Source organism: Penicillium solitum, assembly GCF_028829755.1.
Source record: "Penicillium solitum strain IBT 25940 chromosome Unknown utg000001l_segment0_segment0, whole genome shotgun sequence".
In the NCBI taxonomy this organism is placed as follows: Eukaryota; Fungi; Ascomycota; class Eurotiomycetes; order Eurotiales; family Aspergillaceae; genus Penicillium; species Penicillium solitum.
The window spans coordinates 7,754,778-7,780,059 of NW_027072121.1; the positions used below are offsets into that span (position 1 = coordinate 7,754,778).

Below are 25,282 nucleotides of genomic sequence, written 5' to 3' on the forward strand. Positions count from 1 at the left end.
TCTATAAGCTGATTTGTACCTAGACTTCCCTTCTATATGTCTATGGGGTTCATAATCCCCTGTCCTAGGGACTGCGACCGGTACTGTTACCTCTGTTAACTCCGATGATCAGAAAACATACCTACAATTTCTAAATTTCTAAATTAGCTATGGAGGTACCCTATTGGTTATCTTGATTGTCTCCTGAGATATAACCTTGGAAGTCTGGGGATGATGATGATGCAAGTGTCTTTGGAACCTTCCAGACAACAAGGCCGGGTATGATGTAGTTGATCACTCAAATTAAGTCGCAAAGTATCACAAGTCTTCTACTCAATGCTGTTATTCAAATAATCCCACGGTTTGGAGTACTGGTAGGCTAGAAATATTCAAGTAAAGAAAATGTTAACATTGCTTTTCTTCGGACATTTACTACTTTCCCCCTCAACAGACACCTTGCTATAACAAGCATAGATAACATAGTGCCATTTCGTCCCATCCAAGGGTCTTCAATGAGCAAATGGGCACTTGCGGTCAAACTATGCAATACTAAAGCTGGAATGAATTGACCAAGAGTGGGGGATATACTTGCAGTATTGCTTGTTCTCAATGCTTATTCTGTTACTATTATTTTACTCCATCCGAAGGTGCAAAAGACGTATAATAACGGACTTGTAGAAGGGCACTTCAAAAAATAAAAAAAAACTAAGAGGTGGCTACACTTAGTTTCTTGTTTAGTGTCCACATGTTGATCATTTCAACTTGGAACCTGGAAGGTTAGAATTATCTGATTAATCATATGGTCCAGTTGATCGGTGAACGCACAGCAAACTTTGAGACTTGATTTTGTTTTCCTCCTAATAATATGGCTGCCAAAAGCTTGAAATGAGCATCTGGCTAACCTGAAGGCCAAGGTAAGGACCCCAAGCGATAAGTATCAATTGGATATAGGTATTTGTTTAAAGGGCACATCACCGATGGCGGAATAGATGATAAATAGGTAAGTGATGCAACGCTGGACTTTCCTTCTTAGTGTCAGCCCTATAGGCAAGGATATGTTAGCGTGCTTATGGAGATGCCCACATTTCACGCATCTAGCAGGGACTGTGCTTTAGCCTTGAAGATCTCGGGCCTGCAATTCCCAATCACAAGTGGATCGAGTAGGTTCGATTAAATAATATCTTGGCCTGGGGGTAACTGAATACACGTCAAGAGCTGTAGTTATAGCACAAAACCTAACTATAAAAGACTAGTGAGGAGTCAATTAGGTCGATTTAGAAGACTTGATACCCGTTTTGGGCTACGGTATCTGCAGAGGACCAAGTTGCCAAGACGGATAGATAGGCAAAAAAACGATGCAGCCTAGAGATGCCCCATAAATCAACCAAGTTGGGGAATTGGCATGACGTTGGAGCCCTACAAGAGGCTCTCCAATTCACTCCGAGAAGAAAGAATGATATAGTAAGAGACTGATTACGCCAAAGTGAGTCAACCTTGGAAGCATCAAGTACATATTCCATACTTAAAGTGCCTTTATAATGAATAATAAAAGACATCGAAGAAGAAAAGAAAATAAGAAAACATAGCGGAGAATTGGCAGAGACCCGCCCTTCAGCCCTGTAGACCCCCCGGGGGCTTCCAGCCCCACCCACCTGAACACCTGGGCAGGGCAGGGCCCGTGCTTACTCAGCCCCTGGAATCAAATGGATGAGAACACGTTGACTTCCCCCACTGGAGATTCCCCATTCGGTCTTCGATCTTCATTATTTCTTGCTTCTCTGGTTCTTTTCTTTTTTTTTTATATCACCTGGCCCTTCGCTCTTGGCCTTTTCTTTTCTTCCCGACTCTTTGTTACACCGGGCATGTAACTATCTTGACAACTGTCAACCTATTTCTTTTTTGTTTACCCCAACTATTATTCATCACCTCTACGGCTATCGCAATTGATCCTGCCTATTGCCGTTGAGGGTGTCGCGATCATGGAGAACGCCTTTCTCCGTACTCCAGCCGAGTCGCTGGAGCACTTCAAGGTGTCGGAGCAGACCGGTCTGTCGCAGAACGCGATCGTGAGGTCCAGACAACAGTATGGACCAAACGGTTAGTACACACCCCGCTGCACAATGATGACATCGTCAGAACTGACATCTGCTGTTTACTTAGCTCTTCCGGAAGAACCCCCGACTCCTATGTGGGAGCTGATTTTGGAACAATTCAAGGACCAATTGGTTCTTATTCTTCTTGGCTCGGCCGCCGTGTCATTTGTGCTAGCTCTCTTCGAAGAGAGTGACGATTGGACCGCATTCGTGGACCCTGCTGTTGTAAGTGCCTGGATATTGTACATTCCATCTGCATACCTATATGTTCTATTTTGCTGACCGAAACTTGTTCCCAGATCCTTACCATCCTCATCCTCAATTCTGTGGTCGGAGTGACCCAAGAAAGTAGCGCAGAAAAGGCGATTTCAGCTCTCCAGGAATATTCGGCCAACGAGGCCAAGGTTATCCGCGATGGAATGACGCGAAAGATTAAGGCCGAAGATTTGGTTCCCGGAGACGTGATCCAAGTTGCTGTCGGTGACCGTATCCCCGCCGACTGCCGACTGCTCGCCATTCAGAGCAACAGCTTCCGCGTCGACCAGGCTATTCTGACTGGCGAGAGTGAAAGTGTTGCAAAGGAGACCCGCGCTATCAAGGATGAGCAGGCCGTCAAGCAGGACCAGCTCAACATGCTTTTCTCTGGTACCACCGTTGTCAACGGTCACGCTACGGCTCTGGTTGTGTTGACCGGTGGCTCAACTGCCATTGGAGATATTCACGAGAGCATCACTTCCCAGATCTCCGAGCCGACTCCCTTGAAGAAGAAGCTGAATGATTTCGGTGATGTGCTCGCCAAGGTTATTACCATCATCTGTGTCCTGGTTTGGGTCATCAACTATGAGAACTTCAACGACCCCGCGTTCGGTGGTTGGACCAAGGGTGCTATCTACTATCTCAAGATCGCTGTCTCTCTTGGTGTGGCTGCTATTCCGGAGGGTCTGGCAGTGGTCATTACCACCTGTCTGGCTCTGGGTACCCGCAAAATGGCTCAAAAGAACGCAGTTGTCCGGTCTCTTCCCTCCGTCGAAACCCTGGGCAGCTGCAGCGTGATTTGCTCCGACAAGACTGGAACCTTGACCACTAACCAGATGAGCGTCGAGAAGATCGTTTACCTGACCAGCTCTGGCACTGGCCTTGAGGAAATCGACGTCGAAGGCACCACTTTTACTCCCGAGGGCAAGCTCACCCAGAATGGCAAGGTTGTCGAGAACTTGGCTGTTTCTTCATCGACCGTTGCACAATTGGCCGAGGTCAGTGCTCTTTGCAACGCCGCTACTCTTTCCCACGATGCCAAGAGCGGAGTCTTTTCCAGCATCGGTGAGCCCACTGAGGGAGCCCTGCGTACTCTGGTTGAGAAAATTGGATCTACCGATATCGCTCTGAACCAGAAGCTTTATCGTCTCCCTGCGTTCGAAAGATTGCATGCTGCCAGCGCTCACTACGAGTCCCGTCTCCCCCTCAAGGCCACCTATGAGTTCTCCCGTGACCGCAAGAGTATGTCTGTCCTCGTTGGCGAGGGCAAGGAACAAAAGTTGCTGGTCAAGGGTGCCCCTGAAAGCATTCTGGACCGCTGCTCGCACGTTATTCAAGGCGCCAACGGATCTCGCGTTCCTGTGACCCAGAACCACTTGAAGCTTCTCTCCGAGGAAGTTGTTGAGTACGGTAACCGTGGTCTCCGTGTCATGGCCATCGCAAGCGTTGACGGTATCTCTGGTAACCCCCTTTTGAAGAACGCCACCACCACCGAGGACTACACCAAGCTAGAACAGAACATGACTCTCATTGGTCTTGTCGGAATGTTGGACCCCCCTCGGCCTGAGGTTGCCGCTTCTATCAAGAAGTGCCACGCCGCCGGAATCCGTGTTATTGTCATTACCGGTGATAACCGCAATACCGCCGAGTCTATCTGTCGCTCAATTGGTGTGTTCGGAACTGACGAGGATCTCACTGGCAAGAGCTACACGGGCCGTGAATTCGACAGTCTCAGTGAAAGTGAACAGGTGAAGGCCGTTCAGACTGCTTCCCTTTTCTCGCGCACTGAGCCTACCCACAAATCCAAGCTTGTTGATCTCCTCCAGTCTTTGAAGCACGTCGTCGCTATGACCGGTGACGGTGTCAATGACGCTCCCGCTCTCAAGAAGGCTGACATTGGCGTGGCCATGGGCACCGGAACCGACGTGGCCAAGATGGCCTCTGATATGGTCTTGGCTGATGACAACTTCGCTACCATCACCGTCGCCGTCGAGGAAGGTCGTTCCATCTACAGCAACACTCAACAGTTCATCCGCTACCTGATTTCTTCCAACATTGGAGAGGTCGTCTCTATCTTCCTGACTGCTGCCCTTGGCATGCCCGAGGCTCTGATTCCCGTTCAGCTGTTGTGGGTTAACCTTGTCACCGATGGTCTGCCCGCCACTGCGCTGTCATTCAACCCCCCGGACCATGATGTGATGAACCGTCCTCCCCGCCGTCGCGACGAGGCCCTGGTCGGCGGCTGGTTGTTTTTCCGCTACATGGTTGTCGGTATCTACGTTGGTGTTGCTACTGTCTTTGGTTACGTCTGGTGGTTTGTCTACAACCCCGATGGACCCGGCATCTCTTTCTGGCAATTGGTAAGTTTATAATGTTTCCAGGTATTAATTATGTGTTGCTAACATGTCCAATTCAGTCCCACTACCACAAGTGTGCCTCTCAGTTCCCCGAGATTGGCTGCGAGATGTTCAGCAACGACATGGGCAAGTCTGCCTCCACCGTGTCTCTTTCCATCCTTGTGGTGATTGAGATGCTCAATGCCATGAACGCGCTGTCCTCCAGCGAGTCCCTCCTGACTTTCTTCCTGGGCAACAACCCCATGCTTATCTACGCCATCACTCTGTCCATGCTCCTTCACTTTGCCATCCTCTACATTCCTTTCCTCCAGAATCTGTTCTCGATTCTGCCTATGGACTGGAATGAATGGCAGGCAGTGTTGGTGATCAGTGCGCCTGTGATGTAAGTGCCTATTTCTGCTTAATCTTGAAAGAATATCCTACTAATCCACACTCTCAGCTTGATCGATGAGGTGCTCAAGTTCGCCGAGCGTCGTCTCTACAACACGAAAGCTGTCAACCCGACCGCCCAGAACGGCGCCGCTGGTAAGCCTAAGCGGGCATAAAGGATGGGGCTATATTGGCGAAAGCCCAAATTGGACCCTACCTTTCCGGATCTCCGCCCGCGTAGGAGGTAATCCATGTGTAATAGAGATAGATTGTGCCTGATTGGCTGGATATTTGTCACGCGTTGAATACGAGAGTGCGTGGATTACTTATGACATGCCATCATGGATGCCCATAGATCACCCCGAATGAAAGATTACTACCTGCGATTGTTGCACCTGTGGACAGTAGGACAATATGTACGTGTGTCTTTGTAGAAGAATTTATTCGACGATGAGCCGATCTTGCCCAGTGTGTGCCTGATTTCCACGTTCTACCTAGGTAGTCTAGCTTAGAGGGCCGTGATTTCCTTTCCAACCTTGGAATGAGAACGATGAATGATGTGATCCAGCTGTAATTGGTGTCCCTAGAATGGATACGGCTGTTGTCTACGGCTATTGGAGTAGAACTTGTTATATGTCAAGGTGTACCTAGTCTGTACCTCCCCTGGACTATAATAGGATGATGCATGAACGTTCCTAGGATGTCATTTAGGCTATTGTTTAGAGTCATACGGTCAGACTAAACCAATCTATCTCTCGGAGTTACATTCCACCAGACACGGGAGAGAATAACCCGCAAGACCCCCGGAATGGCACCCGGCATATCCCAAAGATGAATAGCGTCAAAACAACCATGCAACCCTGACGCCACCTTGCCAGGGTCTAAAGCGGGGATTTTGATCAGAGACAGGGGGAAACAGATCAAAGTTACCTTCGATCCTCGGTGCAACTCCGTGTTGTGACTTGTGATTGGATGTTGCAAGTCTTTCCCCAGGGATCGTCTGGGGGCTTTCCCCGGACTGAGGGGGGGGAGTGTGGAGTTTGCGGAGAAATCAGACGGTCACCTTTTGTTGTTCTTTTAAATACCACCTTTGGTCCCTTCGGTTCTTTTTAGCTTCTTGTTCTTGTTATTGTCTATTGTTTTTTTTTTTAATATTTAAGAATGGGCGTCAAGGAATTCCTCAAAAGCCGTTCTGGCTTGCGTGTTGATAATCGCGCAACTACTTCGGCCGCTACTTTGACTCTGCGACAGAGTCTATGGCCTTTGACTCTAGTCACGATCTTATTCTTCTTATGGGTATGTTACTGCATGCATTTTGTTCATAGAGAACCCTCCTACTAAACCTTCAATTAGGGTTTTGCATATGGTTTACTGGACACTCTCAACTCGCATTTCCAGAAAACCCTACATATAGACCGAGGCCGCTCAGCTGGTCTTCAAGCAGCCTACTTTGGGTATGACATCTCTCCATAACACAAATATCATACACAAAACACCCCCTCTAACAAATCCCAGCGCATACCCCCTAGCCTCCCTCGGCTACGCAAACTGGATCCTGCGCAATTACGGCTACAAAACCGTCTTCATTTTCGGTCTGTGCCTATACGGCATTGGAGCCCTGTGCATGTGGCCCGCAGGACTAAACCAATCCTTCGGCGGCTTCTGCGGTGCCACATTCGTCATTGGATCAGGACTGGGGTCTCTCGAGACAGCAGCTAATCCCTACCTAACCGGTAAGACAAACCACACATTCCACACAGAAGTCCTGCGTAGATATTGATCTCTCCTTGCATTGTCTAGTCTGCGGTCCGCCCCGCTACTCTGAAATCAGAATCAACTTCGCCCAGGCCTTCAATGCCATCGGCACAGTCGTCGGTCCAGTACTAGGCTCGTATGTCTTCTTCACAGAGACAGAGGACGATGTAGAAGCCCTGCAGCGCGTGCAGTGGGTCTACCTCGCCATCGGTGTTTTTGTTTTCTTGCTCGCTGGCGTATTCTTCCTATCCAATATCCCCGAAGTCACAGACGAGGATATGGCTTTCCAGGTTGCGCAGACTCATGTCGATGAGCAGGATAAGCCGTTCTGGAAACAGTACAAGCTGTTCCATGCGACTCTGGCGCAGTTCACGTATACAGGCGCCCAGGGTATGTTTCTTACCCGCTTCATCTTATACTTCTATACTTCCTTTCGTTATCACAACAAGCTAATTCTTTCCTCAGTCGCTATCGCGGGTTATTTTATTAACTACGTCAAGGATACTTGGCCGGGTACACCGAATGCCACAGCAGCGAAGTATCTCGCCGGTGCGCAGGGGGCGTTCGCTGTCGGCCGGTTCCTCGGCTCGGGGATTATGAAGTTCGTACGGGCGCGCTGGGTCTTCCTGGTGTATTTGTCGTGCACGGTAGCTTTCCTTGCTGCGTCGGTGACACAGACAAAGCAGGTTGGTGTTGCTATGCTATTCATGACGCTATTTTTTGAGTCTGTTTGTTTCCCGACGATCATGGCACTGGGAATCCGTGGCCTCGGACGTCATTATAAGCGTGGCTCTGGGTTTATTGTTGGTGGTGTTTGTGGAGGTGCTGTTGTGCCGCCTATTCTGGGGCATGTTGCTGATATGCGTGATAATACGGGATTTGCGTTTATTATTCCGACTATGGTATGTTCTACTCTTGGATTCCTTTTTCCTTTCTTTTTCTAGTTCTTGTTTGTGCTGTTGGGTCGGTAGCTAATGCTGGTTGTAGTTCATGGTCGTCGCTTGGACTTACGCTATTGCGGTGAACTTTATTCCGTCGTATACCAACACGGTGGATAAGATCGGTGAGAGCGATGTTGGTATTGATAGTCAGAGTATGAAGGATGAGGAGGCTGTTATGGGTTCTTATGCTATTGATGAGACTGTGGGTGAGAAGCACCAAGCCGTGCATGTGGAGCGGTAGATGGTTGTTATTTGCTCTGCTTTCAGTATCTCTTATGGGGTAATGGTTAATGGTTAATGGGTGTTGGGACTTTTGTTTTGATTTACTTTGCTTGGGATTATTCTCTTTATAGAATGGAGGGTTACGACCAAACGATATAACGATGCTTGATTGCCAGCAATGAACGAATTGAATTCAAACTAGGCCTGGTTTTGAATGGTAACTCACGTTCTTATTTAACTAAATGGTAAAGGCAGACAAACTGGACACGATATTAGCGGACAAAAGAGAGAAATCAAAACCGGAAGAAAAATGTTACACACAAAGATGGAGTGTCATTGATGAATTTGTGCTATCCTAGGAACTAGCTACTAGTAGTGATGGAAATGGGGTCAAGCTAACAGGGTGCCGTTTTGGCCGTTGTCTCAGCCTCTGGCTCGTCGGTGACATTAGCTTTTGATATCACCAGAATGTGTAACGAGTCGTCTCAAACCGATGGGGAAACCAGAGAAGGGACATCATTCACGACATTCCAAAGGTAGAGAATGAAAATGGCATATCGACCACGACTGAGCGCTACGTTCAATCTCTGGAAGTGCCGCATGAGACAGAGCTGTTTGGTGCGGACTATGTCAAAGATCGCAACATCGGACTCAATTCTTTATTTTCTGCACTTGGATTCGATGCCACTCCACTCCATCGATGAATGGTTGTCTGTACGACAATCGGCCCATTCGATGTATGACCGTCATTGAGCATCGTATGATGACAGTGGCGATAGCGTGGGCGAGGGCATTCATCAATCTATGGTGTGGCTAACTCGTCATTGTGTAACATGGAAAGCCGAACTCCCAGCTTGCCAAAGGCCTGGGTGAATGCCCGCGTTCCATCGCACATCTCCGCCTTGAAGGTTTGCTCTTCCGCTCCAATTTTCGCAGCAATGATTTTGGCGTGACCAACACGTAGAGGAGGAGCTAACACACACGTGAAACGCGAGAGATGAGGAAGCTAACCCCTGGCAACAAGCTGTTAAACGTCCCGAAGATGGAAATCCTCATGAAGATAGGAGCTTCTTTTAAGGCGGGAAGCATCGTAAAGCTGGTACCTCGAATTGGAATCCCGGAATGTGAGATGCTCAAGACTTGGTGGTAAAAGCCCAACCATGGGAGCTGAGCTATAGTCAAGATAATCGTCATCCGTAGTGTTACCTACCAGATGGCTGAGCGTGATGGTAAGATCTCACAGAACTGAGAGGGAAGTGAGGTTGGTTCGCTTCCCCCATGGAAGGTAAATGTCTAAATCCAGGCTCTCGAGCGAGGATGATTGAAGCTTGATCGCTTCTACATACCGCTGCCGAGTTCGGATTCGGTGGCTGTCAGTTTATATTCCTCGAGACTCGCATTTGAAAGTGATATTTTTCAACACACGCGGATATTTCATAATCTCCGCGAGACTTGTTGCGTCGATACGGCAATTTAGGAACCATAATCTTTTCAGTGGTGTAGAATGAGGCGGGCTGTCTTTGGGTCGGTTTCGCGTGTGTGCCTTTATGGCACAGTGGGTAAGTGTGAGGTTTTCGAGATTCGGGTGAAAGAGGGCGGCATCGACAGGCTTGATCTCCCAGAGCCCCCAGACCGAAGAGTCGTGGCCAAGTACACCTAAAACATTAAAGTTACTAGGAAAGATCAGTGCGATAGGAATCTTACATGAACGAAGGTTTGGAAGAATCTCAGGTCGTTGAAACAGACATGGCTTCTCTAGTCTTGGAAGATAGTCTGCCTTTATTACCAGAGATTCTAAATTGATCAAATTCGCAAGGGTTGGCTGGAAGCCAAAAAGGTCGAGGAGCCGGAATATATGCGGCAGGTTTTCTCCGGCATCTGGAATAACATGGTAGTGAACTTGTAATCTTCGAACGAAGGAAATAAACTGTGGTTTGTCCTTGATGATTTTGGCAAAGCGGTCCACGTTGACTGGTTGCCATATCATGACCGATTGATAAAGGCCGGGGGTGGCAGCTGAATAAAGTTTGTGGCATACACGGGCGACGGCCGCAATGCCCGCAAGGTTTGGGCGAAGCTCAACGAGAATAGCGTCGATTATCTCTTGGGGACAGGCCAAGAGACCAGTGAGCGGGGATGATTCCATTTTGATAGAGGTTGGGTATGAGACGGTCGATGAAGCTTGATAGGATGGAGGAGATGGGACGGTCAAGATTAAGGTTGACGAGACGGATAATAAGGGCGAAGAACAGACAAGGATCTGAATTTGAAATGACCCCAAGGCAAACAAGTGGCAGCTGAGACTGAGGGAGTTCAATTGACCACCTCTACATTCTGGTTTCCGCACGACGGATCACTGTGAGCTGACTTATGAGATATTATCCGTACGCCCTTTAAATCTTCATGAGAGATCGAACTCTTCAATTCCCCGAATAGCCTACAGCTGCTACTTCGACAATGGCAGAATTATAGCTTGGAGTTCAGGATATCAAAGTTGGTATTGGTCTATGCAACTTCATTATGCAATATTGTGTTGCTGATCAATCCAGCAAGATAATAAGGGACAGCTTTCTATATGAGACAGGGGGATGCTAGGCAAAAGACATTAAAATCAAGCGAGGGTCAAATCATCATGAGGGTTCAAAGAAATATAGGGAAAAGAGAGCGCTTCATGAAGCTAGGAAAATCTCAAGGAAGAGAGCGCAAGAGAGGGGGAGAGGCATAGGTCCAATGATGGATCCCATTATGCCAAAAAATGAGACAAATCAAGGAAACAAAAACGAGAACACGCTGTGTAAGTGGGGGTATAAAAAGCTCTATCGTCTAACCAAACATAGGAAGGAGGGATCGTGGGATGGACAAAGAGACGAATCTAATGCACATAAGGGAAATTGCAAGGAAGCTGTCGGGTTAATATTGGTATTATTCAGCGATGCCGATCTTGTCTGCGGGATCAGACGGCGAGCGCAAAGAGGAAGAGCGAGGAGGCCGAAGAGGACTGGTTTCAAGGTTTGGAATAGGAGCGAATGGCGTTCTGCCGCTTGAGGGAGATCCGGTCTCGTCTGCTGGGTGCTCATCGGGAGTAACGAAATCACCGGGTGTACCAGGTTCGTCGAACTCGTCGACTTCTTCAATTTCTTCCTCGATCCCTTCGACATCTTCCTCTTCCTCGATAATTTGGCTCTTGCGGGCAACAGGCCGCCCTGCGACAATGTCGGGACTGGTGTTCACTGGCTGACCGGGAATGGGGGAGTTGGCTACCCCACCCGACACCATTAAGTTAGTGGTGTGGATCATAGGACCCTTGAAGAGAGATCTCTTTCGCCTTGCAAACACCAGGCTTGAAGAGGGCGAGTAGAGTAATGGCGTTGGTACCGCCTCATTAAACGACGACGACATCTGACCTGGGTCGCTAATCTCCCGAGGTGCTCCACCTGGCCCTCTTACCAGCCGAATATTGCTCGGAAAGCGGGATGAGGCACCTGGGGTGGTTGGCAGGACCTTGATAGATGAATGAGGCGATTTTGAGGCTCTGGCAGTGGGTGTCGAGATGGTATCTATACTGTTGGAGGAAATCGAAGAGGCCTTGGAGTGAGCCCGAGCGTGATGGATGCTGCGGATCGATGATACCGAGGAGGACGTGGATTTGCGCCCTCGTAGTCCGGCCGATGAACGCCGATAGGATCCGCGTGGTGTAATAGGCGAGGGCGAGAGAGAGTTTCGATGACTACTATGGCTAGTGTTCAAGGGCCGCGTCTGGCGAGGGTAAGAGTGGCGGTTTTGGTGGTATGAGGCACTGCTAGGAGCGAGGCTGCTCGCATTGGAGATTCGTTTGACCTGGGTGGGTGTAACAACCTCCTCCCCCGCGACCTCGCTTGCCGGGGACGACAAGGTCGCAGGTTTCTTTCCAGTATCTTGACTCTTTGCCGGGCTCAACTTTTCGGAAAGAAACTTCCGCGAGCTTGCCGATTTGGCATGGGGAGACCGCGCTCTCTTCGCCGACTCTACAAACCAATGCTTGAGAGATGCTAGTTGGCTGAGTATCGGATACTGGTGACGACGACTAGTCCGACGCCGGAAGATGCCGTGATGCTGTGTTAACTCCGGCTGTGATGCACTAACATGCAGCATGCTGGGCCGTGATCGCCGCCTGTCTTTTGGCGGAGGAACTGGGCGGCGTCGTGTCGAGTTGTCGGACCGTATAGAATCTTTATCGAGCGGCAATGGTGGCGTGGTGACCTCAATTGGAAATACAGGAAGCGGTTCAGGAAGCGCAGGAAGATCTGGCACTGCCAACTGGGATGGTAAGCTTCTTCTATCCCGTCTCCCGCGATCTCGTAACCCTGAGCCTTCTTCCTCCACCTCCATTAAAGCCGATGATCGCTTCTCCAGACGACTGCTCGCAGCGCTCAGACGGCGGAGGTTTTTTGCTTCGACATCCCGCTCGCGACGCTTGCGCTCTCTCTTTCTTTCTTTCCGTTGCTCTTTTTCAATCAGCAGGGCCCACCAGCCAGCCAGTGGGTCGCAACGCTGAGCGAGGACATTTTCAATGACCTCGTCAATATTGACCCCAGCGCTTTTCATCCGCTGCAAGGTAGTCTTCTCTAGTGGCGTAGTGAATGGCGACGGTCTTGGGATTTTTAGGATTGCCAGTTGTTCAGGGGCATGTTCTGCAAGGAAAGGATGAGCCAAGATCTCGTCCAGGCTGGGTCGAATCAAAGGTCGTTTGGACAACAGGAGATTGATCAAAGCCTTGGCATCGTCCGTGAACTTGTCGTTGAAGGTCGGCTCGTCGGACAATATCCGCTTTTTGGTGATTTGGTCGTCATCGTCGTCATATGGCAGCTCGCCTGCCAAAAGCGCATAGAGAATGATTCCCAGGCTCCATACATCCACTTTTTCGCCCGCGTATTTCTCTCCTTTGAGCATCTCGGGTGCACTATAGCATATCGTCCCACAGAATGTCTGGAGGTAGCTAGCCTTCCCTTCATATTCGCGCGTAAACCCAAAATCGCATAGCTTGACGTTTTCTTGTTTATCCAGCAATATGTTTTCCAGTTTCAAGTCGCGATGCACACAGGATTTACTGTGGACGTAGGCGACCGCTCCCACCAATTGTGTAAATATCCGCTTCACTTTCTCTACCGGGAGTGGGCCGTGTCGAAGGAGGTAGTTGTAGAGTTCATCGCCTAGAGCAAACCATTTGTCAGTATGTTTCCCCAGGCATCTTCAGCCATGCGCAAGTCAACGTACCAGGACAATACTCTAGCACAAGCCAAACGAGACTCTCAGTTACCACCACTTCATATAGCCGCGCTATATGGGGGTGGAGGAATTGGCGATGGTGATGGATCTCGCGCACGAGATTGGTGTCTTCCTTGCTGGACGATTTGAGCACCACCTGCGGACCTGATCAGCATTGCTTCCACAATTTTGTTCTTCGCATGACATGATCTACCTTGGAGCCATTGGTGAGTTTGTGCGACGCCAGATAGACTTTGCCGAAGGAGCCTTTTCCAATCAACCTCCCCAATGTATAATTCCCTACAGTCCGAAGATCCTTGGAGGAGAACTCCCTGTGGAGAAGCATGTTAGCGCGACTGAGTATCTAGATCGGAAATCCAAAGAGATCGCTTACTCAAGGAGTTCATTGTAGGAGTTGGCAAGCTGTTGAGAGTTCCGAGTTAGTCATATTTCCATGGACTTTGCGCAAGGCTCAAACAAAGGCAACCGGCGGAGCTCCCTGTTTCGCATCCCTGATGACGCACCTTCTCCTTCTGTTTCTGGCTTTGAACCCCCGCTCTTGTTCGGGGCGGCATATGTTATGATTGCCAAGTTTCGCGGTCGAGAGAATCTCTGCGCGTCAAGGGGTTGACTAGGAATGGTTGGTGTGTCGGGGGTGCCATTCAACGGGGCACGAGATGCGCGGATAAACGGTATCCGGAGTGGAGGAAGAGGTCGAAAGCTTTCAGAAAGGGGTAGCTTGGGCTTCGGAAAGATGGCCGGAGAAATAGAGTAACACCGTAAATGATGAAAGGAGAAGGGAAATTGCATACAAAGGCCTTTGGAAGATTCCAAGACGTCAACGGGAACGTGGACCGTGTGGAGAACTCGGGACTGGGACGGCTCTCCTTTTTTTTTTTTTGGGAGTCTTCTATTATTATCTTTTGTGTACGGAGTACATTATACACATTATATATTTCAGGTAAATTAAGTATTTCGGACTTTGTTCCTATCTAAGAATCTCCTGACCCTGTTCATAATTGTCAACAAACTACCTTGATTGGCTAGAATGCCAGACTTCCATCACCCTGAAACAACAATCTGATCATGATCGCCACAATCCTACGTTGTAGGGAGAATATATGTTGTTACTACTGCCTTACTGCCTAAGAGTTAACCCTTACTTGTGAATGGTACATGTACAACGTACGATGTACACCGACGCCCAATTAATTTAGTCGACTGCACCTATTGGCTGATGCGTGCTGACATGAGCTAATTGGTGGAATGGCTGAACAACCATCGTCATATTACATGCACGGGTATTATATACTTCATGATTGCCAAGGCAGCGATTCAAGATGTCGGACTGTGCGTTCACTAGAACCCATTGTGGGATCGACGGGGTTGAGTCCCGCCTCACCCTGGAAAGCCAGGGAGACCATGCCAAAGTAGGAGTGAAGAAGGTCTATAGACTTGGTCAGCAACACATTCTCGGAATCAGCATGCGATCAACTTACCAGGAGGATCCCCGGGTCCCTTCCCAAACCCACCGACAAGATGCTGGGTCTTTTCGAGCAAGTATCGACGATTGCGAACTTCATCGACCACGGAATATTGGTCCAGCATCTAACATCCATGTTAGTAGACAATCACTACCAAACAGGAGGTCGCCTACCATCAGTGTCGCTCCGTTCCAGAATGAATAGCATGTGTCTGCATATTTATTGCATCGGCCATTGAACCCGGCGCATGATATTGTGTCAGGCTCGAGGGGTTGAACATTGGGTAACCCACGGACTCTATCATTGAGAGATCCCGTCTCTGTCGCCTCGACCTGTTCATCGTCTTCATCCTCCTCGGGTTCCTCTAACTGGGCTGTTTGCCTTGAAGCCAGCCACGTAATCAAAGCCTCGAATTGATCGGAGCCTGCCGATAGTAGGGGCAGCGATTTCAGATCATTAGACGTCCGGCGCAAGAAATCTAGAGATCCAACTGCGCAATACGTGTGTCCACCTATGCGTTGTTAGAAGATTCAGGTGGCGGAAAGGGAGACACGAACTATGCGATTCACAGAAAGGAGACTCAGCCATGCCGCCGTCGTACGTCTGTTTAGTCAGACTGTGTCAGTATCATAATTGCAGACATAACCTTAAGGTCACTACATACCTGGCACGCCTCGATAAAAGAAACGAAACCGAGAACATCAATATCTGGTACACCCTCAAGCCCCGTCTCATTCCGCCCGCGCAGGACGTACCGTATGCCGGCAGCACAACAGCAGTATCGCAAATCACGAGGCCCCCCTACACTCCCCTCAGGACCGACAAGCTCACCGAAGCTTCCATCGGCGCGTTGGACCTTAGGAAGCCACTCAAGACACTCCCGTCGCTTGACACGCGACAGGTCATCCCCGAGGATGAGCAAGTTGACTAGCGCAAAGAATGTCGCGGGAACATTAGCTGGATCCCAAGCTTCATTATCCTTATTCCTCTTTTCTGGCCCAAAGTCTGTGCCTGGGAAGCCACGGAACCCGCCCGAAGGCACCTGGCAATGGTAGAGCCAGTCGATGTACCCTTGTCTTTCTTCCGGTGTGGTTTTGCTCTGGAGAACGCCAAGTAAGTCCAATCCCGATAGGGTCAGGTATGCGAGGAGCATGCGATTAGAGTCATTGGAGGTATAGGCAGACGGGAGGAAGGTCTTCAGGCATCGGAGGTAGTATTTGACATGACGCTCTGTGTTGAAGGTTGGGTTTGGGTCGGTCATTGTAGGGGATGGTCAGGGTTGGACCACTATGTAGTATGACAGGAACTGGGCAATATTCCAGTACTAATCCACGCTATTTAATCCGCATGCATCAAGTCGTAAATCAGATCCAATCGTGGCAGTTGTTATGCTGGTGGGGGGATATCTTGACCGGAGCTGCTTTTTCCCCACATGCGTTGCGGCCAAAGAACACTCGGACCAATTCTCCAAGTTATTTCCGTCTGTGACTTTTGGAACTTCCTCTTGTCCACAAACTTGTGCCATTGTGACTCGCCCACCATGGTTTTAATTTCATCCAAGACTCTTATCCAGGCACATGCCGTGTTTCTGGTTGTGATCGCCGGTTATCTGGTCAAGAGTCCAGAGGTGATCACTGACTGCGATCTGGTGTTTATGATGGGAGAAGCCCTGAAGATTGTACGTCGAACCAACGTGTCCGATTCACAAGTCCATTTCTACCATATCGGCCATGGATCTTCCTACGTCAATTTGATCTTGACTGCTAACACTCGTGATATAGGACTTTCCATCCCTGTCAAGCCCACATCAATCCCCCTTCACCTTCTGTGCCATACTCATCTTCATCGAGGCGCTTGTCGACCTCGTCCTGCTGTCCAACATCCCCTACCGCGAAGCTCTTGACGAAGCTCTGCCCTATATCCGGCCCCTCCGAAATGGCAACCTGCCCGCCGAGGATCTGCAGGTTCTACAGCGTTTGCCCGAATATATCACCAAGTCCTTGACGATTTACTGGAGCGTCTGGATCGCAGTTGCTGCGTGTCGCTTTGCTGCGTATGCTGGAATTGCGTTCTTTATCTACCAGAGCAGAGGTGACCACCTGGCCTCGTCTTACACAAGCGCTGCGGCCATTGGAGGCTTGGACCGTCTGAAGAACCGGGTGGTCTTCAGCTTTGCTTTCTTCGAAATGATGTTTTGGTTCTGGGTAAGTGGAATTCGTCTTAATCGGGCAGATTTGACCTGTTGGCTGTTTCTCATGCTAATGTACTACTGTACAGAATTTCGCAACCCTCCGCGAGGAGCGCCAGGAACGTCTGACCAAGCTGTTGGAGGATACCCGTGAAAACTGAGCACTTCCGCTGCTTCCTCAGTATTACTTTCTATGAGTGTATTATTAACATTAAACATCCCTTCGCCATCAAAAAGCGGTGGCATTTAGACACACCGTGTACCTGATCAATTAAAACTATGTCGTGGATAAAATAAGACACAGGTGCATCATCAGGCAGTTCTCGTGTTTCCATTCATTTCATCGTCATGACGACATTTCAACGCTGCTAAACATAATATCTCCCCTTTGAAATCACGCAGCACGCTTCATTCTAGATCAGAATGGCGAATGCTGCCGCAGCACCAGCAGCGGCCACGAGCGAAGAATCCTTGTGGGTAAGAGGAGCGACACCAGTGCTAGTTGCCGCAGCAGAGGCGGACGAGGCACTGTTCGAGGCTGTGGTAGAAGCCTTGGTGCCTGTCACAGTAGTCGAATCCGAGGTCTCAGTGCCGGACTTGGTTCCAGTCTCGGTCGAGTTGGAGCTAGAGCTGGTGCTGGTTCCAGAACTGGAACTCGACTTGCTGCTCGAGCAAACAACTTCGGTGGGCAGATCGGTCACACCACCCCGGGCACAGATTGACTTGGCGACCTTGATGGTTGCTGTGGCGAAGAATAATGTATCAGCCGATTGTACATGCTCCAGTATCCATTGTACATAGTCATGTGGAATAACCCCGCACTTGTGTACTCAATTGGGGATACAGGGAAGGGGTGGGAACATACTATCCTGGTCCGCCTTGGAGCATTTATCAGCGATGCAGCAGGCGACATCGGCCAAGAAGGACTTGGACTCGCAGATGCACTTGAAGTCAATGCCGCAGCTCTGGGGAATTGAACCTGTAGCACAGGATTTCTATGGAATGGGTTGTTCAGCAGGCGGCACATTTGGCGCAGTTGTATGTTAATTGTAAATACATACCGAGCAGTCGGGCAGATCTCCCAAACCTTGAGCAGCGGCGGTGCCCAGCAGAGCTGCCAGAGCGAAAGTGATAGTGAACTTCATCTTTGCAGATAGGAGGCTGTTGGATGAAGTGAGTTCTTAGTAGGGAAGGAAAGGTGAGAGGTTTTGTTCTCCAAGTCAGGCAGGTTGCATGTGCAGGACGTGGTAATACCCCAATAGATAGGTCAAAAATACACCATTACGCTGATCAGCGGTACCTTTTCCCCGCAAAACCCTTACATAGATTTACATGTGGCTTCAAAGGGGTTCTCCACAAAATTCAGTACAGAGGTATTTTTGAATGATTGGATATTAAATATCAGAACTCCTGGGTATTTTACATAGGGGGTATTTAACCGCACCCCACGTCTATCTCGTTGGCGAAGCCACGGGAGAAAAGATCTCCAATACATGACCATGAAAGAGAGAAACAAACGGGGGACCGCCCAGAAAGGCACAGACCCTATCCTCTCTCTCTCTTTTTCTATCAAGTACCCGAGATACCTACCAGTGCAGATGAACATTGCAGAAATCAAAGATGCGCCTTCGCCCCACCCCCAATCTCCTCCCCCCACTTCTCAGACTTCCGTTGAAATCGATATCGTCGGTGATCTCCAGGACATGCAGCCAAGATTGAAACTGGTCGCAGCACCCCTCAGCCGACCCTTTCACGTCATCCACTAGTATGATTCGCCACCTGCACCATTGTGAGACTGACCAACTATGGGCGGATAGCCGTAGGCAGAGGCGTCCTGCTCGGAGGGGTCAAGGTTGAGGTTCGACATAGGGTTTGTGCCTTCAGCATTGGGAAAGCCCGTTGGACGAGCCAGTCCAGGTGCACCTCCGGCCGGGCCACCAACAGGTCCTCCAGCTCCATAGCCAGCGCTTGGGGGTCTCTGATTGTCGCCGCGGGCAGACTGGGTTTCACGGTACTTGGATAGGTAGATCTTGAGGGCTTCAGCGTAGTTCTCGAAGCCAAGCGAGGTCATGGCGAATAGAATGTCTTCGCCGTTGACTGTTTTGCGCTTCTCCTGCTGACATTTCTCCGATGCTTCACTCGTGATAAATGAGATGTACTCGCTCACACATTCCTGCATGCATTCCTTGGCTTCTTTTGCGATCTTCGCGTTGTCAGGAAGCGCAAGCTTCATGATACGAGCCACATTGGCAATCGGAAGCCAGCGATCCTGCTCCTTCACCTCAAATTCGCCTTGGTGTCCCTGCGCGTCGTGGTGATCCTTGTCAATGTGGTCTTGCTCTTCTCCCGATTGCGTCTCCGGGTCAAGATCATGTTCTTTTGAAGGAGAGACCGACGACATGATTAAAATTAGGCTGGATAGGTGCAACGGGTCTTTGGGTTTGCGTCAATGCGTTTGCTTCGCGTGCTCGCTGCGCAGTAGTCGTAGGTGGGGAGACCGTCGGCCCGGTGGTTGAGACTTGACAATGATGCGGGGTATAGCTCTTCGAGGACGAGGATTCGACTTGAATATGGAATGCGATCGCGTTGTAGCCTATGCTGTGGAAATAATGCGCCTCGCAACTTGGAGTCTAGCTAGCTCTGGAGGCCATTGATGTACATGTGGTGATGTGACACTTATCATCACGTGCTATGGTATATGTCACATGATACTGAACAGTCACGTGTCGATAGGGATACCTAGAGGTTCTCAGGTCTCTTTTATATTGTTGCATGCTCGGAAAGGCAAGCTCCGCTGGTATTGGGATCTGGACCAGGGGTCGTTGGTGTAGATATAGCCAATACATATGTCTCGAATAGTTCAATGTGCCAATGTCAAGCCCATGTATTGGTATTTCATAAAATTACCTGAAGGTCTGGGCGTAACTCTGGATTTTTCTGTTTGGGGGCCGTGGCGTTTACTCCCCAACTATATTCCAAGTACAGCCCTCTCCTATCGCCTTGTTTTCTACAATACTTCACTTCCACCCCTTCTATTTTTCAATAAAATGACGATCATTCGGGTTGTACGACTTACACTCTATACCAATCGCAAGGTTCAAATGGCAAATCTGCAAGCCCCCGGGTCAGCACTAGTGGTTCTGTTCCCTCCACAGTGGACCAGTCCCTAATCCCATCAACACTGAACTTGCGGGTTTAGGCTTGTGTGCTACAAGTGAAAACCACTTCTTTCGGGCTGTTTCATTCTTGACTGCAGAGATCCACCTGCACCTCGGTCGAATATTGGATCAACGGTCAAGCCCGAATGTGATGCCTCGGTTTAGGCTTAGAAGCGCCGATCAAGGCTTACCTGGGCAACTCGTCCGTAGGTCAGCTTTCCCCGCGTCCTACTCGTACTGTCCTGTATGCTACTAAATTATAAAGGATCTGTGGTTGGCTTAGACGCAGTCTTAAATGGAGCTTTGAATGTAGTATGTTGTCTCATCAACAAGGATTTGAAATTTGCCTCAATCACATTCAAAACAATGACGCTGCAGGTTACGCCCACATTCGGGTCTTAATGTACATATCGACCGAGCTGCTTATCTTTCCTCAAGGTTAGTCCTTATATTTAGTCCTAAAATATAGTCCTAAATGTTGAGCTCTCGCTTTTATCTATGTCTACTATTTATCCCCATTGGCCCCGAGAAGCTTTTTTACGTAGCTTCCAACTTTGGAGGGTCGAGAGTTAGTTTGAGCTCACATCCTCCGTACCCCTCCTGACTTTCCTTTACTTTCTATTAAACCGCTGCATTACCATTAACCCCGGGACAACAATCGCCACGTCGTTAGCTCTAGGGCTTCCTACAATCATGGGTCTTGGAGTACTGGAAGATACGAAGCTCGTGCATGTCCCAGGTAACATTTCCCTAGCCTTGGCTGTCCAGGCGCAATCGAATCCAGCGTGGCTCATCACAACTTCAAATATCTAGGCACATCCGATATCTACGAACAAAACAGCGATGCCAGCGACCAGACCCCAGGCGCTTCAGGCCTCAAATATGACTGGTCGGGTAACCAGCCGGTTATCCTCGTCCCGCAACCGAGCGATGACCCAAATGACCCATTGGTATGTTCCAGAGAATCACCGTACCCCGGGATTTGGTTCCACGAGCACACGGGCGCTGACCTAAACGGTCCCATCAGAACTGGCCATTATGGCGACGCGATATGATCCTTGCCACCCTCTCCTTCGTAACAATCCTCTGCACAACCCTAAGCTCCATTCTGGCCGCAAATACGGTCACCATCGCGGATTACGAGGAAATTACGTTTACAGAAGCTGCCCTGTTGACTGGATATCACCTGTGCGGTGTCGGTGTGGCGGGCATTCTCATTGTGCCAACCGCTCGAGTCTGGGGTAAACGTCATCTGTTCCTGATCGGGCATGTCTTGATGATTATCAGCTGTATCTGGGCTGGGGTTAGCGGCAAGAACAATAATAGTCTCATATGGGCACGGATATTCCAGGGTGTTGCACTGGCGCCGTTTGAGGCATTGGTCAATGCCTGTGTTGGAGATCTTTATTTCGTTCATGTGAGTGGAGTCCTCTTTTTTTTCTGCTGATTGAAGTTATGAGGAGACTGACGGAGAAAATATAGGAACGAGGAAAGCGAATGGCTGTATCTAATGTTGCACTCTTTGGTGCGGCCTTTCTGACACCCGTTGTGGTGGGCAAGATCACCAAGTCCATGGGATGGCAATGGTCTTTTTACTTTGTGGCTATTTTCCTCGGTGCTTCATTGCCACTGATGTTCTTTTTCGTCCCCGAAACTGCTTTCCGGCGCTCTGATTACTTGAATACTGACTTCAAGCGAAGCGGCGGGCATGGCGAGTCCATGGAGTCTCATGTCTCGCTCAGTGGAGCTTCCACTGATGATACTAAGGAACTTAGACTAGGCCCCAACGGTCTGAACGGAAGCTCAAAGACCGAAGCTGCGGTAACAGTCCCCGAGAAACATTCCTTCGCTCAGTCGCTCAGGCTTTTTAATGGGCGAAAGACAGATGAGAGCTTCTTCAAGCTGCTTCTTCGTCCATTTCCGTTGTTCTTCCATCCAGGCATCTTTTGGGTAAGCAACCCACTTCGCGTTTAGTTTCACATACTGATTACCTTCCAGGCTTGTCTGATCCAAGGCGTTGTCATTGGATGGGCGGTCTTCGTCGGTGTGGTTCTAGCAATTGTGTTTCTCGGACCTCCAATGTGGTTCGAGGAAGACAAGACTGGATATCTTTACACAGGTGCCTTCATCGGTTCAATTGTGGGCCTCATTCTGTCTGGTCTGCTTTCTGATTCCATTAACAAGTTGATGATCCGGCTCAACCACGGCAAATATGAGCCTGAATTCCGGATCCTCTTGGTGATCCCTCAGCTCATTTGCTGCGGCATCGGACTCTACGGGTTCGGATATACTGCAGATAATGTGATGCACTATGGCTGGCTGCTGCCAGACGTCTTCTTTGCATTTTTGATCGTCGGCATGGTGATGGGCGCCGTTGCTGCTTCACTCTATATTGTCGATGCCCATCGTATGTGGACTGTTCCAGGTCTTATATGGAAACGATTGCTGACAGTACTAGGTGAGATGGCCATTGAGGCATTTACCTGCATGCTAGTTTTCAAAAATATGTTCAGCTTTGTTCTGACATTTTTCGCCTACAAATGGTTCGCTCACGGAGGCATCAAACACACCATGATTATCATCGGTAGCATCCAAGTGGGCATATGCCTGTTGAGCATTCCCATGTGTAAGTTTTACCAAGTGTGCGGTATTGATCTTAATTTCTTTTCCTAACTAACCATTTCCCTGGTGCAGATGTCTTTGGGAAATGGAACCGGTCTTTCTTTGCACGTCATGATATCCTCGATATGCTTCATCTTCGTTAATGTGCTGGTAACGTCGCAATTATTCAGTAGTTCAAGGAGTGGATATTTATGATCTTACGTGACATGAGTGATAGAGCAAGCAAGCATTTACTATGAGACTTTACATCTTTTTACACACTTCGATAACAAAGCTGGCTCAATCAAAAACTTCACACCTCTATCTAGGCTCGCTAGGCAACAATTAATTTGCTCTCTTGGTTCAGAATGCGGTATGGTGGAATATTCATTGAGCGCTTTTGCGAAAATAGAAGTAGCTAGGTGCCCAAGCCCTAGGGCGTAGTGTGTAAAGTAGCACGCCTGGAGAATCCAAAATTCCTCGAAGTCCCAGGTTTGGACTTCTTGAGATATCGAACTTTCCCAGGTTTGGACTTCTCGAGATCTGAAACTTTCCCTTGGTGGAAAATGTCACGAATGAATCCTTGTGTGTCCTCGATGAAACCATGGAACTCGAACTTTAGCATGAAATGGAAGAAGCCCAAGATGGTAATTGGAATTGAGCAAACGAAGAAAATCCAAATCTTTGGATGCGTCTCCCACTGTAACTTTTGCGTTGTCTGGTTGCTCTCGAGAGTGAAGAAATTCATTCCGAAGAATCCCTGTCAAAATTCCAAAGTCAGTTTTGTTCAAAAGTGCTTGTTGGATCCGATTGCTCACCGAGATAAAAGTACTCGGCAGAAATAGCAAAGTTAGGGCTGACACTGTGTCGGACAATACTTTCCCTTCATTCCGAGTTTGCTTGAGAATACCTTTGGAGATGTTACTATCGCCGACGGCAACAAAGTTGGAGGCCTGGATATAATTAGTCAAAAGCTCAATACTGTTTCTTATATATAGTTTATAGATAGTACTCACACACTTGATCTCATTATCCATCCGACTCACAAAAGCCTTGGCCCGGAAATTCAGATTGGAGATCATGTTTTCTCGAAGTAGGAGGGCTTTGGAGAGTCGCTTTGTTGCTGCAGAAGAATGAGGATTTGACTCGATCCATAGATCGTGATCTCGCACAATGGCACCAAGGTTGTTAGAGGCCGCATCCATTGTTTCGGAGATGTGAATCACATGTCGTGATAATTCGTGAAGCTGGCTGTATCGTTCGACGAGGAGATCGAATGTCTTGTCGTCGTTAGAAGAGCTGGTTTCCTTGAATATCTTTTCCCGCGTCTATAAGTTGTTCAATGTTAGATATACAATGTAATCTTGTAACAATGGCAGAGCGAATAATACCTTCTCTATGTCCCGCACTGGCTTCTGGAAACTCCACAAATCTTCCTCACACTGGTCCACCACGATACTCAGTGCAAACTCCAGCATCAGAAATGGCTCCTCCTCCCACTTCCTGAGATCTGCATTATGCAGTAGGCGTCTCAGTCGAAGGACAAACTCGTCATCCAGATCAAAGCACACAAGTATATTGGTTTCATCAGCAGATTCCTCCGTTTTGGCTGGGTTGTTATCTGTCTCTGAATCAAGACGCAAAGACCGCCACAGAGTACAAAAGGCCATAAAATGCCAATCATACTTATATTCCGGGATAGGCGTTAGGGCTGAATCTTTGTCGTGCACGCTTTTTGACATGGATGCCTTTTCGGAGTCTTTTTCTGTCACCTTTTTGGAAAGAAAACGCGAGAATGTTCCTTTATGATACTTCTGATCAGTGAATTCCCGAATTTCATCTGCGACCTCATACCATAGCTTCTTTCTTTATCAGACTGTGACAGATTTTCAGAGCTGCCAAACATTCCATTTGCGTTCCAGCCTAGTCTTCGAAAGAAGAATTCCGGGAGAAAGAATTTCTTTACTAATTCTCTGCAAAATTCCCCGCTTCCCTCCATTTTTAAAATGTCTTCCACTTTAGGCATGATGCTGATATAGACATTAGCAAGTTTCGAATGTTTGGCGGGTGGTTTCGTTCACATGACATGAATACCCGACGTTCGATAGAACTAGATCGGGATCTATCAGCATGCTGCGGGAGCAAATCGCATTTATTCAGTTGACTAACATCCCTTTCCAACAATTCATCCCGGTCCAAATCCTGGACCTCCGGCATATTTTCATTCCCCGGTATCGATGGTTGGGGAGGACTAAGTGCCGCTGGTGCGGTACCTGGGCGTGAACTCGGTGGAGGCACCGTCCACCGCCAGTAGTGGACGTTCACCGAGGCATTTGCTGTCATTATTGCGGAATTGCACAATGGGGTGCTGAACTTTGTTCAAATAAATAGAAAATGAGAGGAAAACAAGTCAGCCTCCGGGCGCGGCCAGGGCTCACATTTTGTGGTCAGGGGCAGGACAGCAGCAGGTGGTCTTTACCTTGAACGGAAACACGAGGTGCATATTGCATGAGGCAATCTTGAATATGGTTGGCTGTCAAAGTGAGCGGCACTCTTTAGTGCCTGTTTTGCTTTTTTGGCCCCCAATACTCCCAGGAGCGTATAGTTAGGGCTGAGAATGAGGATCGACTTTTTCT

At 48.8% G+C, this 25,282-nt stretch overlaps 10 protein-coding genes across 10 annotated transcripts; 4 read left to right on the forward strand and 6 right to left on the reverse strand.

Annotated features, from left to right (window-relative positions):
- Positions 1–1,958: 1,958 nt before the first annotated feature.
- N7455_002969 (calcium-transporting ATPase) lies at positions 1,959–5,229 on the forward strand (the record flags this gene model as incomplete). Its single annotated transcript, XM_040955258.2, has 5 exons — positions 1,959–2,076; positions 2,140–2,297; positions 2,372–4,687; positions 4,744–5,066; positions 5,124–5,229. The coding sequence occupies 5 exons, from the start codon at positions 1,959–1,961 to the stop codon at positions 5,227–5,229; spliced, it is 3,021 nt and encodes a 1,006-aa protein (XP_040814273.2).
- Positions 5,230–6,214: 985 nt separating this feature from the next.
- N7455_002970 (putative l-fucose permease) lies at positions 6,215–7,990 on the forward strand (the record flags this gene model as incomplete). The annotated part of the gene is made up of 6 exons (XM_040955186.2): positions 6,215–6,349; positions 6,407–6,507; positions 6,569–6,786; positions 6,854–7,198; positions 7,274–7,710; positions 7,796–7,990. 6 exons carry the CDS (start codon positions 6,215–6,217, stop codon positions 7,988–7,990), a joined length of 1,431 nt encoding a protein of 476 aa, XP_040814367.1.
- Positions 7,991–9,349: 1,359 nt separating this feature from the next.
- On the reverse strand, positions 9,350–10,117 carry N7455_002971 (uncharacterized protein; the record flags this gene model as incomplete). The annotated part of the gene is made up of 1 exon (XM_065604389.1): positions 9,350–10,117. One exon carries the CDS (start codon positions 10,115–10,117, stop codon positions 9,350–9,352), a length of 768 nt encoding a protein of 255 aa, XP_065462880.1.
- A 776-nt stretch (positions 10,118–10,893) lies between these two features.
- On the reverse strand, positions 10,894–13,790 carry N7455_002972 (non-specific serine/threonine protein kinase; the record flags this gene model as incomplete). Its single annotated transcript, XM_040955137.2, has 5 exons — positions 10,894–13,160; positions 13,225–13,372; positions 13,430–13,547; positions 13,610–13,638; positions 13,740–13,790. The coding sequence occupies 5 exons, from the start codon at positions 13,788–13,790 to the stop codon at positions 10,894–10,896; spliced, it is 2,613 nt and encodes an 870-aa protein (XP_040814304.1).
- Positions 13,791–14,528: 738 nt separating this feature from the next.
- Positions 14,529–15,960, reverse strand: cdc43 (protein geranylgeranyltransferase type I subunit CDC43; the record flags this gene model as incomplete). The annotated part of the gene is made up of 5 exons (XM_065604390.1): positions 14,529–14,662; positions 14,715–14,823; positions 14,873–15,210; positions 15,257–15,302; positions 15,364–15,960. The coding sequence occupies 5 exons, from the start codon at positions 15,958–15,960 to the stop codon at positions 14,529–14,531; spliced, it is 1,224 nt and encodes a 407-aa protein (XP_065462881.1).
- A 171-nt stretch (positions 15,961–16,131) lies between these two features.
- N7455_002974 (uncharacterized protein) lies at positions 16,132–17,110 on the forward strand (the record flags this gene model as incomplete). Its single annotated transcript, XM_040955274.2, has 3 exons — positions 16,132–16,377; positions 16,481–16,903; positions 16,977–17,110. The coding sequence occupies 3 exons, from the start codon at positions 16,132–16,134 to the stop codon at positions 17,046–17,048; spliced, it is 741 nt and encodes a 246-aa protein (XP_040814400.2). The 3' UTR covers positions 17,049–17,110.
- A 190-nt stretch (positions 17,111–17,300) lies between these two features.
- N7455_002975 (CFEM domain-containing protein) lies at positions 17,301–18,112 on the reverse strand (the record flags this gene model as incomplete). Its single annotated transcript, XM_040955213.2, has 3 exons — positions 17,949–18,112; positions 17,753–17,882; positions 17,301–17,629 (listed from the first exon to the last, which is right to left on the reverse strand). The coding sequence occupies exons 1-3, from the start codon at positions 18,030–18,032 to the stop codon at positions 17,301–17,303; spliced, it is 543 nt and encodes a 180-aa protein (XP_040814385.2). The 5' UTR covers positions 18,033–18,112.
- Positions 18,113–18,649: 537 nt separating this feature from the next.
- Positions 18,650–19,288, reverse strand: N7455_002976 (nuclear transcription factor Y subunit beta; the record flags this gene model as incomplete). Its single annotated transcript, XM_040955047.1, has 1 exon — positions 18,650–19,288. The coding sequence occupies one exon, from the start codon at positions 19,286–19,288 to the stop codon at positions 18,650–18,652; it is 639 nt and encodes a 212-aa protein (XP_040814450.1).
- A 1,450-nt stretch (positions 19,289–20,738) lies between these two features.
- Positions 20,739–22,810, forward strand: N7455_002977 (putative MFS transporter; the record flags this gene model as incomplete). Its single annotated transcript, XM_040955165.2, has 7 exons — positions 20,739–20,784; positions 20,859–20,995; positions 21,073–21,462; positions 21,528–21,995; positions 22,044–22,452; positions 22,504–22,671; positions 22,740–22,810. 7 exons carry the CDS (start codon positions 20,739–20,741, stop codon positions 22,808–22,810), a joined length of 1,689 nt encoding a protein of 562 aa, XP_040814437.2.
- Positions 22,811–23,079: 269 nt separating this feature from the next.
- On the reverse strand, positions 23,080–24,388 carry N7455_002978 (uncharacterized protein; the record flags this gene model as incomplete). The annotated part of the gene is made up of 4 exons (XM_040955190.2): positions 23,080–23,406; positions 23,465–23,599; positions 23,663–23,974; positions 24,038–24,388. The coding sequence occupies 4 exons, from the start codon at positions 24,386–24,388 to the stop codon at positions 23,080–23,082; spliced, it is 1,125 nt and encodes a 374-aa protein (XP_040814436.2).
- Positions 24,389–25,282: the final 894 nt, after the last annotated feature.